The sequence below is a fragment of the Typha latifolia genome, chromosome 10, assembly GCF_019914945.1.
Source record: "Typha latifolia isolate L0001 chromosome 10, TyphaL0001v2, whole genome shotgun sequence".
NCBI classification, from domain to species: Eukaryota; Viridiplantae; Streptophyta; class Magnoliopsida; order Poales; family Typhaceae; genus Typha; species Typha latifolia.
The window spans coordinates 9956609-9970369 of record NC_133095.1 but is presented as its reverse complement, the minus strand read 5'-3'; the positions used below and the strand labels follow the sequence as shown (position 1 = coordinate 9970369).

Genomic DNA, 13761 nt, shown 5'->3' with positions numbered 1-13761 from the left:
ATGTATAGATTTCAGTTTTTGTTGAGATAGCTCAGATATGCTTGAATTCAAATCCATTTTGAATAGTGACGTACTTGAAATAGGTATTTTTTGGTACAATTAGGATGTATTTTGAGCCTCTGGCTTTCTTAATGCAATCTTCTAGTTTCTTTTTAAAAAGAAATTTATAATTCGTCTCATCTAACTTTGCTTATTAGATTGTTGCACAAAACTTCTCACAGCATCTTCTTGAGTTTGGTGGGTTATCAATAGGCAGTCAAAATAAATAAGCAACTCGGGCTCGGGCTCGGGCTCAGGCTCAGTTCGAATGTAGCTAAGCAGAGCCAGTTCCTCATTATTAGGTTCGAACTGAACCCAAGTTTTAAGCTGGCTCACTCAGAGACTCCGCTCAATAAACTCAAATAAATATTAATATATATATATATAGAGCTACTATCTATAGTATCTGATCTCTCCCTGCTTAAACCCTATTAACTCTATCCCACGGCCATCCTAAATCCTCTCATTTCTCGTTCCACCACCTCTGCTCGAAGGCTGCCCGCCGAAGCAACGGAGAGTCGGAGATACCGAAAGCTGATGATAGAAAGCAAAAAGAAAATCGGACGATAGGAAACTCTTGGCTTAGGGTTTCGTCGCCAATGCAATCGATTCCAGCTGCTCGTGGGGTGAGTTGATCTCGGGGTGATATGGGATTTTGGTTTCTTGGGGTTTTCTTTCTGGTGGATTACTTTCTTTTGTCTTTTGGAGTGGAGATTTTACCGATCGTTCTTCTTTTTCTTCGTGTTTCGGGTGCAATTATTTAGAGAACGTCTCATTATAATTCTCTTAGATGGAATCCTAAACGTAAGAGGTGCAATTATTTGCCAACCGACTGTGATAGTAACTCTCAAGGTTTCGTCTTTGCTCAATAATTTACGCTGAGTCTGCCACTATATTTGTAATATTTCGTCGTAATGGCATAAATTGTTTGGTCTACTTCAAATGTAGTGCAAGTTTATACGATTCATTTTAGTAAATTTTCACTAGTTTTTATGTGTTCTCTAATTAATTTTGCAATCTATTGCAGGAAGTTCCTCCATTGGATCTACCTGAACTTCTGGCCATATCTTGTTAGGTTTGATCAATTTGGTATTCGCCCTTAAATCCCACTACCCAAAACTGACTCCAAATCGGAGAAGCAAAACCACAACCGGCAATGGTACCCAAACGCCTCCCGATCAACTTTCCCACAATCTCCTCTTCCCCTTCTCTTCTCCATCTCCTATCCAATCTCTCCAAAATCCCATCTTTGTCAAGACCCTGCTCTTCTCTCCCAGTCCCAGAGGGCAAAAACCCTAACGATGACGTCGCGACAGTTTTTCACATCATCTCCACCTCCTCCTCCACCGAGTCCATGGTGAGATCCCTCAAGGAGTCCAAAATCTTCCTCTCCAACGATTTGATCGACATGGTATTGAAGAGAGTCCGGTTCAGCCACGGAAACCCCTTCCGCACACTCGAGTTCTTTGATCTGGCGGGGAAGCGAAAGGGATTCTTCCACACCTCCTTCTCATATGACACTATGTTGTATATTTTGGGTAGGAATCGAAGATTTGAAGAGAGTTGGATGTTGTTAGTGGAGATGCGGCGGAAAGATCCTACCTTGATCACTACTAGAACCATTATGATCATTCTTGGTAGGATTGCAAAGGTTTGCTCGGTGCGGCAAACCGTGGAGAGCTTTCGGAAGTTTAAAAAGTTTGTCATGGAGTTTGACACTGATTGCTTCAATGCTTTGCTGAGGACTCTTTGCCAGGAAAAGAGTATGAGTGATGCAAGGAATGTCTACCACAGCTTGAAACGTGAGTTCAAGCCAAATTTGCAGACTTTTAACATACTGCTTTCGGGGTGGAAGTCGGCAGAGGAAGCTGAAGGGTTCTTCGCAGAGATGGGGGAGCTCGGAGTGAAGCCGGATTTGGTGACTTACAATTGTTTGGTTGATGTCTACTGTAAGAACCGTGAGGTTGAGAAAGCACAAAAGGTGTTTGATAAAATGCGGGAGGAGGATATTTGTCCGGATGTGTTTACATACACTAGCTTGATAGGCGGTCTGGGGTTGATTGGTCAGCCAGACAAGGCTAGGGAAGTTTTGAAGGAGATGAGGGAGTTGGGGTGCTATCCAGATGTTCCGGCATATAATGCAGCTATTCGTAATTATTGTATTGCAAGGAGGCTTGGAGATGCATTTTCCTTGATGGATGAGATGGTGGCAAGGGGCTTAGCACCAAATGCTACTAGCTACAATCTGTTCTTTCGTTGCTTCTATTGGGCTAATGATCTCGGAAATGCTTGGAAGTTGTATGAAAGAATGCGGTCTGAGGGGTGCTTGCCGAGTACACAGTCTTGCATGTTTCTTATCAGGTTATTCCGTCGACAAGATAAGGTGCAAATGGCTCTTGATTTGTGGAATGACATGGTCGAGAAGGGGTTCGGGTCGTTCACATTGGTGTCCGATGTTTTGTTTGATCTCTTGTGTGATGAGGGAAAGTTGGAAGAGGCAGAAAGGTGCTTTCATCAAATGGTTGAGAAGGGGCAGAAGCCAAGCAATGTTTCATTCAAGAGGATTAAGGTTCTAATGCAGCTTGCAAACAGGCATGAGTCTCTGAAAAGATTATCAGAAAAATTAGCTTTCTTTGGACAATTACCACCACATGATGAGGAACGAGTAGATGAATCATTTGGAAGACTGAGCCCTGATCTGCATCCTGTTGAACTAGCGGGTGCTTAATATATATATCTTGGCATGTAATCTTTGTTGAAGAATGAATATTTGATTGGAGGATTGTGGCCTCGATATTTATTATGAGATTAACATTCAAATGAAATGATTGAATTCATTTCTGTCCTGCAGATATACATGTTCAAGAAAGCGACAATCGGTATTGGTTGGAGTTGGCTAAGCTCTGAATTAACTCTCTTACCGTATCAGGTCAATGTTTCATGAAGCATGCATTCTTGGGTGAATGTTGCTGCTTTAATCTGATAAATGGATGCAAAATGATCAGTGGTATGTGGTCTTGTTGAGAATTATTCTTTGGCTCTCTGAACAAGCTGCTGCTGCGACAGTGAACAAGAAGTTGTTAGGATGAAGGTTTGCCCTTGTTATCTCTACCTTTCCTTTTCAACAGTTCCATATCTCCAATTAATCACAAAGTAATGAAATATCCAATAAAAAGGATTGGCCTCCTTGTATACTGAAGAAAACCAGACTTGATTATAGCCCCAAGTTTGATTATTTATTGGTTGTTGCCTAGAAGGCTGAAAACAACTTGATGCGTAACAACGTTTGGTGCTAAATATTTAGTATTATAATTTAGAAATAGGAGAGGGACTGTAGAAGTTGGAAGATGTTGTACAACTGAAAACTACTTTATGAATAACATGGCCTCTGTCTTCTACACTTGTATACCCTTTTGGATAAATATCCTATTGAAGCTTTTTTTACTAGTCTAAATTATCACACGCATTTTCATGCTTTTAATTTTTATTAATCTGTTCATCATGGAAAAAAATTTCTGATAGATAATCAGTCACGTACTATCAGTAATATTCCATTACGTATTAGTATTGTACCATCACTAATTTGCTAAACATTACTCTATCTTATCCGTACTTCTCTTTGCTTCCTTGATAGGGATGAATAGGAATATATACTTGTGGATGTTCAAGAAATACATGAGAATGTAATCATATTTTGAATTTCCAATAAATGTGGGTATTGTCTCTAGGAATTGGACAACCTTTTGTGTAAATCTTATTTCAGATAGTATAACTTAATTCCATAAAGAGGCTAAGAAAAGAGTTTCCTTACCTATAGTATCTGCAATGCAGATAGCTACTGAAGCTTATTGGACCTATTTAATTTTGTCAGATTTAAAATTGATTGGATCTTTTTAGTAATTTAGATTATATCGTTTATAAGATTCAATATAAGTAGTTTATTTGTAATCATTGATTCATTTATCAACAAAATTAAACTAATTATTGATACATGCATGAAATATTGATGAATCGGCTAGTCTATTTGATTTATCCTGATTCAATCCGATTTAGACATCCAAACAACCCTTAGAATAAGATCATTTTGAATCAAACAAGGGTGAAATTTTAATTAGGATATAATATCAAATGAAGGCCTTCTGTTGATTAGGACTTAATTAAATCAGTTAACTTGAGACAAATATTAATTTTTTTTTTAAATGATACATAAATGTAGTCTAATGCAAATATGACAATATTTAGAAAGGCGGCCACGGATAGCGGGCAGTCACCTCACCGCCTAGCGCTAAGGCGGAAGGCGGGTGACAAGGCAGTCTAGCATTTTTATATCAAAAAAATAAAAAAAATTATATATAATGTATTCATAATTTTTAATACTAGTTTAGTATATATAAAATTAATAATGATGCAATATGCTACAATATCAAATAAGACAATCATAATTTACAATTCATAATTATAACAAGTTCACAAATATCACAACTAAATATCCAAAACAAATAATATGATTAAGGATGAAAATTTGTCAAATTTGTAACAAGTATATAAGAATCTTACAATCAAATATCCAAAACAAATAACATGATCAAAGATTTAAAATTCTCAAATTTATAACAAGTTTACAATCATCACAATCCAAATATCTAATAAGTTTACAATCATCACAAGAATTACATTCTTAACAAATTCACATTCAAAATTAAACTTCTAGTCTTCCTCACAATCTTTGGGTGGAGCTTCTGTCACCATCTCCTAAGTTTAACCTGGGAAGACCTTTTGCTCTTGAGGATTATTATCCAACCAATCAATTATATTATTTCTCTCTTTTGAAGTCCTTCTCTTTTGCTACATATCAATCTTTTATTTTTGTATCAAATTGTATATAAATTAGATTATTCAATTTTTTCACTTTCAATCTATTTCTTTTTTTGAATGAATTTGAAAACAAATACCAAATTAATATGAGTCGATTATAATTTAGAATTGACAACTTAATCAATATAATGATACATTACCCATTCAAATGAGCTTCTATTTAAACCACTCTTCATTTTATTATAATTTTTATAAAAGTAGTATAGATTTAAATGATATGCAGTAGTATGGAGATGCTATCAAGTTTTCCATTGTGTATCAATGGCATCGAGGAAAAGCTTGAAAGAAGTCTCATTATTATTGATAATAATCTTAATTTCTTTCTTAGCATTTTTCAACCCACTATATATGAATCCCATTGGTGGCTATCTTTCACTATCAACAACTCAAAGCAACTTCACTATTTAGCGCCTATGCGGCTCGCCAAGGCATTTCAGCATAGCGGGGCGGCCGACGTGCCCTGCCATGGGAGTCGCAATGTCGGCGGCCTATTCCGCCTTTCAAAACATTGGTATTTTTTTGCCTATTGGTTCTAACAATCTAGGGTAGCAATATGGATACCTTAATCCAAATAAAAATGATGCTAACACGGTGTAATGCAAATTTTGTGAGGTCGCAAATAAAGAAATTAGTAGATTCAAGAAGCATATTGCACATATTAGAGGTGATGTTGTGTCTTGTCCAAAAGCTACTAATGAGGCAAAATTTTTTATTAAAGAGCATATAGAGGCGAACAAAAAGAGAAAAGAGGATAAATCAAAAGAGAAAAATTGAGAGCAAAAGTAAACATATTTGAAGAAAAGAAAGATAAAGAAATTTTAAATGTTGGAAATAAATGACCAAAAGTTGCAATTAGAGAGTCAGAGAAGATAGTATAAACAAGTATAAAAGATACTTTTGCAAAAGAACAAAGAAATAGAGTGTTAATGTACTTAGCTCATTGGGTTTGTAAGTGCAGCATTCTCTTTAATGGTGGCACTGATAAATCATTTCATGTTTGATGGAAGTAATTGGTCAGTACGGTCTGGGGTTCAAGTCGGCATAAATGCATGATTAATGTGAGCCACTTTTAAAGAAGGAAGTGGCTAAAATAGATTTGAAGAACCATAAAGATGCATGGAAGAAAAATGATTGTTCCATTCTGACTGATGCTTGGACAGATTGAAAAAGAAGAAGCATTATGAATTTATATGTCAATTGTGAGCTAGGAGTTAGTTTTCTATATTCAGTTGATTGTTCTAAAGATTTATATACAAGTTAATACATCCATCATATTGTCGTTAAGGGTATCAAGGAAGTATGAGAGGAAAATGTGTTTTAAGTTTTGACTGATAATGATGTCGCTAATTTAGCAGCTGCATGGTTACTAAAGCAAACATATCCTTATATATACTAGACATCTTGTGCTGCTCGATGTATAAATTTAATATTGGAGATAATATCAAAGGAAAGAAGGATTAAATATTAAATTGAATGTGAGAGGGAAGTCATTGTTTTTATTTATGGACATCTCAAGTTATTGAGCTTGATGCGTCAGTTTACATAAATAAAGGAGATCGTGAGACTCGGGGTTATAAGATTTGCCACTTCATTTCTTACATTGCAAAGTCTTTTAGAAAAGAAAGAAAAATTAAGGCTTATGTTTAGTTTTGAGGAATATTCAATATGCAAATGATCAAAAATTGGTAGAGGAAAGAGAGCTTGAGCTTACTCTACTATTCTCAATAATTAATTTTGGAGGCAAGTGTCATTATCTATTAAAATTTTCTTCCGTGGTGAAGTTGCTTCGAATTGTTGATGGTGTAAGAAAGCCACTAATGAGATTTATATATAGTGAATTGAAAGATGCTAAGAAAGAAATTAAAAATATTTTTAATAATAATGAGACCTCTTTTAAGCCTTTCTCGATGCAATGGATCACTACACAAATAGAAAGCTTGATACACATCTTCATGCTGCTACATATTATTTAAATTCATACTACTTTAATAGAGATTGTAATGAAATGGAGAGTGATTTAAATATAATGGATGGTGTTCTTAGTTATGTTGAAATTTTTTATCCTTATCTATCTATTCAAGTGCATATTACAAATGTGGAGATGAAAGCATATAAGAATGCTATTGAACATTTGAGAAACCACTAGTAAGATTGGCAAAAGAAAATAATGATGAATTCAACGTAGGCATATTTTAATAGTTTAAAATATGTAATAAATCATATATTTTTTAGTCTTATCGCTTATAAATGTTAATATGTTACTAAGTTATTATCTAATTTGTATGGTTATTAGCTTATTAGTGGAGTGTAATGGAGTTAATACCCTTTACCTAAAAAACATGATTGTTAAGATTCTTAATTTGACATGTAGCTTGTTCAGATGTGAAAGAAATTGGAGCTCATTTGAATAGATAATATATCATTATATTAATTAAGTTGTCAATTTTAAATTATAATTGGCTCATATTAATTTGGTCTTTGTTTTCAAATTCATTCAAAGAAGACAAATGTATTGGAAGTGAAAAAATTGAATGATCTAGTTTATGTACAATTTAATGCAAGTTAATGAAAGATCGAAAGATAGCAAAAGAGAAGAATTTCGTGGCTTTAAAAGAGAGAAATAATGCAATTGATTAGTTGGATAATGATTCTCAAGAGCAAAAGGTGAGGTCTTCCTAGGTGGAGGGTTAATTTGGGAGATAATGACAAAAGTATTAGGTGTGGAAGAATTTTTATTATCAAGGAGAAGTGCTAGAGTTGCTCAAGTTACTACTAGTAGCACTCCTACTTCTCTAGATGAGCAATTAATCTGTCAGATGAGGAAACAGAGGATGATGTTGAGCTAGAGCTTGATAATGATTCAGATGATAATCTATTGACAAATGAAGCTCCACTTGAAGATTGTGAAGAAGACTAAAAGTCTAATTTTGAATGTGAACTTGTTATGAATGTGATTCCTGTAATCATTGTGAACTTATTATTAATTTGGATGTGATGATTGTGAACTTGAACTTGTTAGATATTTGGATGTGATGATTGTAAACTTGTTATGAATTTGATATTTTTAAATCTTTGGTTAAGTTATTTGTTTTGGATATTTGGTTGTAATTCTTGTGAACTTTTATTGAATTTGATAATTTTTAATTTTTGATCATGTTATTTGTTTTGGATATATAGTTATGATATTTGTGAACTTGTTATAGTTGTGAATTGTGATTATGTTATTTAATATTGTGGTATAGTGCATCATTATAAATATTATATATACTAAATTAGTATTAAAAATTATAAATTTATTATATATAATTTTTTTATTTTTTTTAATAAAAAAACGCTAGACTGTCTTGTCACCTGCCTTCCTCCTTAGAGCTTGGCGGTGAGGTGATCGCTGGCCATTTGCAGCAGCCTTTTAAAACATTGCAAAAAACTCAGATGATGTTGATTCAACGACAGATGCTGTTTGAGAGGAATTAGTAGTCATATCTGATTAGCTATGGATGAAATTGGGCAATAAAGGTAAAAAACAAACATAATTCATATTTCACATTTTTAATTCATCCAAACAATAATTAGTGATGATAACTCTAAAAATGTAATCAGTAAAAAACAAAGAGTAAAACACTAAAACAGTAATCAGAAACTAATTAGTAATTACTGTTCACATGAATCATAATCACATTTCAAAATCCTAAATCCTCTAACCAGGAATTAATATATACTTAATAGCAGGCAATCAAGTGTAATTCCCCCAATTAATAATGCAAGACAGTGAAAAAAAATCAAAAATCAGTAATCGTAAATCTTAATTCAATAATTCAAAAACCAATTAGGCAATTAGCAATTAACTCCTCTAAATTTCTTATTAATTCCTAAGCTGGATACCATAGCAAATTAAGAGTAAGCAATTGAAAAATTAAGCTAGGGGAAATTAGAAAATTAAGCTGGTAAGCTCGGGAAACTTGGAGAGAGAGAAAGAGAGGGGGAGAGAGAGAGAGAGAGAGAGAGAGAGAGAGAGAGAGAGAGAGAGAGAGAGAGAGAGAGAGATGCACATTGTTGGCCGCTGCGACACGATGCTGCTCGCCACCTCTACTGTGCGAAAGACTGGTCGTTACCTTCACTATTGCCGGCTGTGGAAGGAAAGTAGCTTCTAGGGTTTGCAGTGAGAGAAAGAGAGAGAGAGAAAGACGAGAGAGATTACCCATTGAGAGGGAAAGACGAGAGAGAGAGGAGTTGGATATTTTTTTATATATCGGTTGGTTATTAAACCCAATTCACTATAAAACCCAACCCATTTCACTTAATATTTGCATTCGACTTGGCAGGCTAAAGTGCTGGCCTGCTTTCTCGGGCTGCCCGACCCGTATTCACGGGCCACACGGCTGGCCTAGCGCTATTTAGCGCTTAGGCGACCTGCTAAAGGGGCAAGACACCTTTTGCCAACACATTTCAGCATTGTGGGGTGGCCGATGTGCCGCCCCTCCATGGCGGCTACCTATTCCACCTTTCAAAACATTGAGAAATGGTAGGGATAGTTTGATTATTTTATAATTTAACGTTAATTACACTTAGTCCCCCTAAATAATTATTGTTTTCCACAAACATTTGAACATTTTTTTATTACCGCATAGACCAAATTCTTAATTCAGAGAATCCGTGTAGTTACTTTTTTTCTTTGTTGAGAGACCTATGTGGATATTTTTTTTTTAGTTTAGGGGTTCTATGTAAAAAAATGGTAATAGTTCAGAGCGTGAATGTGAAAAACTATGATAGTTCTGGGGGGTTAAGTATAATTATCCTTATATAATTTATTCATAGTTTGATGCTAATGAAACAGTGTTAATTTTGGATGGAAAATGCAACTATTGCAGTTTGGCTTGAATCATACAAGGTTAAGTACTTAAAAATGAAGTACAAAGTGGTAATCTAAAAATTGAGCTAAATCAAGGGAGTAAACTGTAATTACCTTTTTTTTTAAATTTATTTTTAAGATCCATATCTGACTTAGTGGATCAAATAATTCTGGATATAATTCTAAATCCTATTACAGCCCTCTTCAGTAGTAATTACTGATCACACCTCTCTCTCTCTCTCTCACTTTGTCACACCAACAAGATTAGGAGGAGCAGAAGAGGAGAAAGGCGAGGGAGAAATGGAGGCCGGGAAGGGAGTGGTGAAGCACATCTTGCTGGCCAAGTTCAAGGAGGATGTCACACCAGAGGATGCCAACCTTGTCTCCCTCAAAGAACCCATGAAGAGTTGAAGACCTTCCATTGGTATTCACCAATCTCAACCTCTGTTTTTTTCGATCCATTTCTTACTAAGACTTCTCTTTTTTGTTCAACTCTATTGTTTCATCATTAGGATTTGAATCTGGTCTTTGATGGGTTTGTGAAATTTGTTATATCTGTGATGTTGGGTAATAGGGGCAATTGGTCGATTCCTTGCATTGAAATATTTGTGACATTGTTTATGTGGGTAAGTGAAAAATTGTTACTTGTTGGGGGAAAGGAGGGTTTCTGGAGAAATAGGAGAATTTTAGAGAGTTCGATTTAATTAGTATATATATATATATATATTGTTGAGAAGAATAAGATCAAATGTTCACTAGAAATGTCTTAACAACTTTAGGATTATTGTTTTTCTTTACGTTTGGCGAAATGTTTTAGATATAGTCTTTAGCATACTTTGCATGTTAAGTTCTTTTGTCTCTGAAGTAAAGGTCATACATTCATTTATGCTTGTAAAGCATCCCAACTTTGCCTGTTTTGTTCTTTTTTTCCTCTTTGTTATTGTTATTACTCATCTTGGGAAAACTTGTGGTTGATGCAATTCGGTGAGCTCACATGGGATCAGGTTTCATAGAAGTTAATTATTGTTGTATTAGAGAAATGCTCTATCTTCTAAATTTCTATATAACAGTAATAGCCTCCTATACATAAATTATGAAAAATTTGTAGCAATTTTTAGACTGAGAAGATCTTCTGAAGCATACTTATATGGGCTTAAAGCAGTAACTGCCGCCTACCAATTGCACCCCCATGATGAGCAGCAGAGCCTCTGTAGTTTGCACAATGCTGCAATTTAAACCATTCTTAAAGACTTGAATTAGTTGATGAGATATAAGAAGTACCTGAAAGTCACTTCTGCTAGGTGCTAGCAGGTGTAATTCCTTAATGCTGTTCACTGACTGATCCAGAACTATATTTGAGAGTTTACTTATTGTTGCTCACTTGCTTATATTTGTAGATCTATGATAAGCTAGTCCGGGGACTCAATCTTGAGGAATAGCCATTTATATAGCTGACTTAAAATTGTTTAGAAGGCTAAAAATTATAGGGAATTTTTTTTATAATTACTACTAAAAGCTTTCAAAATATCATAATTACTTATTGCCACCAAATCTTTGTACTCTTTCAAAAATGCCATTCCATTAGTTAAATTTAACTAATCATAATTAGAACTGAACTTAGATTAGAGAATAAATTATTTTGCCCTTGTATAAAATTTAAGTTATTTTAAATTATTCAAAAGCTATCCAATACTTAACCCAATATCCTAGTACAAGAAAAAAAAAATCTTTTTTAATGCAAGGCAAAATTATGGATTAATATTTTACGCTCTAAACTTTAAGAAAGAAGGATATGTTAGTTATTTATATATTTGTTAACTTTAATGAGAATCTGTCATGAATATTCTGTTAAAAACTAATCATAATGTCAATTCTAGAAGAGTCTAAAGATTTTAATGGCAATTCTGATATTTTCAAAGTTTTAAGTGGCAATATGTAGAAAACCCAAAATATAATTATATTTATATATCATATCCTTCCTACTTTAATCTTTCTGTGCTGAGTTTACAAATTTTATGAACATCTAGTTGTCACATGCATGTCATAGTCAATACTTGCATGAACCTCCCTTGATCTTATTAAGTAGCATAACATGACGTACTTAGCCAAGCTTTAGAACCTCTAGAGGTTAGAAAACCATCTGCGGCCATGTAATTCAGGAGCTTTATACATATCAAGAATGTTGAATGGCATATGAACAGAATTCTTTGCAATAAATAGTTGTAGTTGCAACTCTGGAAAATAGAATCTGATAAATCTTTTCTTACATAGAGTCATTAAATTTATATGATATGTGTTATTGTATAAAATATAGATCTTTTATGGGTTTATTTATGTTATTTTTTTTATTCTTGCTCAAGCCGGATGGTGAAAAATGATCATGTCCGGTTCCTTCGGGGTATTGCAAAATAAGTGGTGGTACATCCCTCATTGATAATATTCAGTCCAATCATATGCAAGTTCAACAGTCCTCATTCTAATATAAACTTGGTTTGATGTTTATACCTTACTTTTGTGACTTTGGGCATATTTGGTTGTCTCATGGGAGTGGACCCACGAGTGGACCACTTTAATTGTAAGTGACGCTTAAAGTTAGTCGGCACCTTCCAAAAATTGAAATAGATCTTCTTTATAGTGCAAAAATGTTGTCTCATATTTGCTTGTCTCATGGGAGTGGTGGACCCATGAGTGGACCACTTTAATTGTAAGTGAAGTTTAAAATTAGTCGGCACCTTCCAAAAATTGAAATAGATCTTTATTGTGCAAAAATGTTGTCTCAGTTATATACTTCTCTACTGATATGCAGGGGAAGGGATGTGAGCATAGAGAACTTTCATCAAGGTGTTACACACTTTTGGAAGTGTGGAAGGAATTGCTAAGTATGGGGTGCATGTAGAATTTGCTAATTAATTCCTGGCTGCGCTAGAGAAGCTTATTAGTGTCAACTACAAGCCAACAGTAGTTAATCAATGACAAGACAAAGGTAGAGAGTGGGTTCCCCCTTTTCTTCCAAGTCCTTGAATTAATACTATCTTTTGCCATATTTGAACATGTCTCTGGGAATTGTTATGGTGACTTTTGTTCTCGAAATTCTTGTACTACCTTTTGTAAACTAATATTAAGATATATTATTTGCTTCTCTCTTCAGCTTCCTAAATTTTGTGATTTTATCACTCACTGCCTCACTGGTCATGAACTCCAGAGATAGTCTTATTTTTGATAGACAGAACTCTCTTTCCAGGTTGGTCTATGTGTTGATGCATTTAGATGGCTTTGAAGTTTGTTGATTTATCTGTAACTGTGTTTAGTTATTTGTTCTATTGTTGTAGCAGTGGTCGAAGTCAAAGGAACCAATATAGATGTGCAGGTTTTCTGGTTCAGATATGCTTCTTTCATTGAATCTTTACATTAAAATTGCAAAGAAATTAAACATTCTGGAAGAGCCAGGTCCAGTTGACCTTGATCTAAGCTGCAACAAAATATGATTCCTATTATGTTAGCAGGTCGAGCATATGCTGACTTTATTTGCATGTCTCTTATTATGTGTCTGTTGAATCTTCATGCAACCTGAAGTAATTTTGTTCAGCCCTGAAGCTGTAACCACTTTATGTTCAGTTCTCCCAGGTTATGTTATCTTTATCTGGATCCAACTCCCAGGATAACTATTTGCTAAAAAAAAATGTTAATCTCACCTCACACAGTATTTTTCTTTTTCTGAGGAATTGAAAGTAAAATACAAGGATAAAATATTTATATTATAAAAAATGTGATTTATAATAAAATTAGAACATAAGTTATTGTTTTGAGAAATTTACTCAAGAGAAACTATTCAAAGCTATTGATTAATGGAAGGTAATAGAAGATATGGATCTAGACACCAACCAACATTAATAAATTATTGCACGCATGAGACGTCACCATTAGACTTGTTAGAGAAGAATATGAGCAAAAATTTGACAACCTCCGTATTTAATTCTGGATCATTATCGACATCGATA

The 13761-nt window shown here is 34.3% G+C and overlaps 1 protein-coding gene and 1 pseudogene across 4 annotated transcripts; both read left to right on the top strand.

Moving 5' to 3' along the window:
• Positions 1-458: 458 nt before the first annotated feature.
• Positions 459-12936, top strand: LOC140796969 (uncharacterized). 4 transcript variants are annotated; one of them, XM_073150196.1, is made up of 5 exons: positions 459-665; positions 1067-2759; positions 2891-3130; positions 10032-10187; positions 12570-12936. In XM_073150196.1, exons 2-3 carry the CDS (start codon positions 1196-1198, stop codon positions 2944-2946), a joined length of 1620 nt encoding a protein of 539 aa, XP_073006297.1. In that variant the 5' UTR covers positions 459-665; positions 1067-1195; the 3' UTR covers positions 2947-3130; positions 10032-10187; positions 12570-12936. The 4 variants fall into 4 exon arrangements, with proteins under 4 accessions (XP_073006297.1, XP_073006295.1, XP_073006299.1 ...); XM_073150194.1 differs by having other exon boundaries at positions 10027-10187; XM_073150198.1 differs by having other exon boundaries at positions 1067-2780; positions 10027-10187.
• On the top strand, positions 10064-12936 carry LOC140796970 (stress-response A/B barrel domain-containing protein HS1-like; annotated as a pseudogene).
• Positions 12937-13761: the final 825 nt, after the last annotated feature.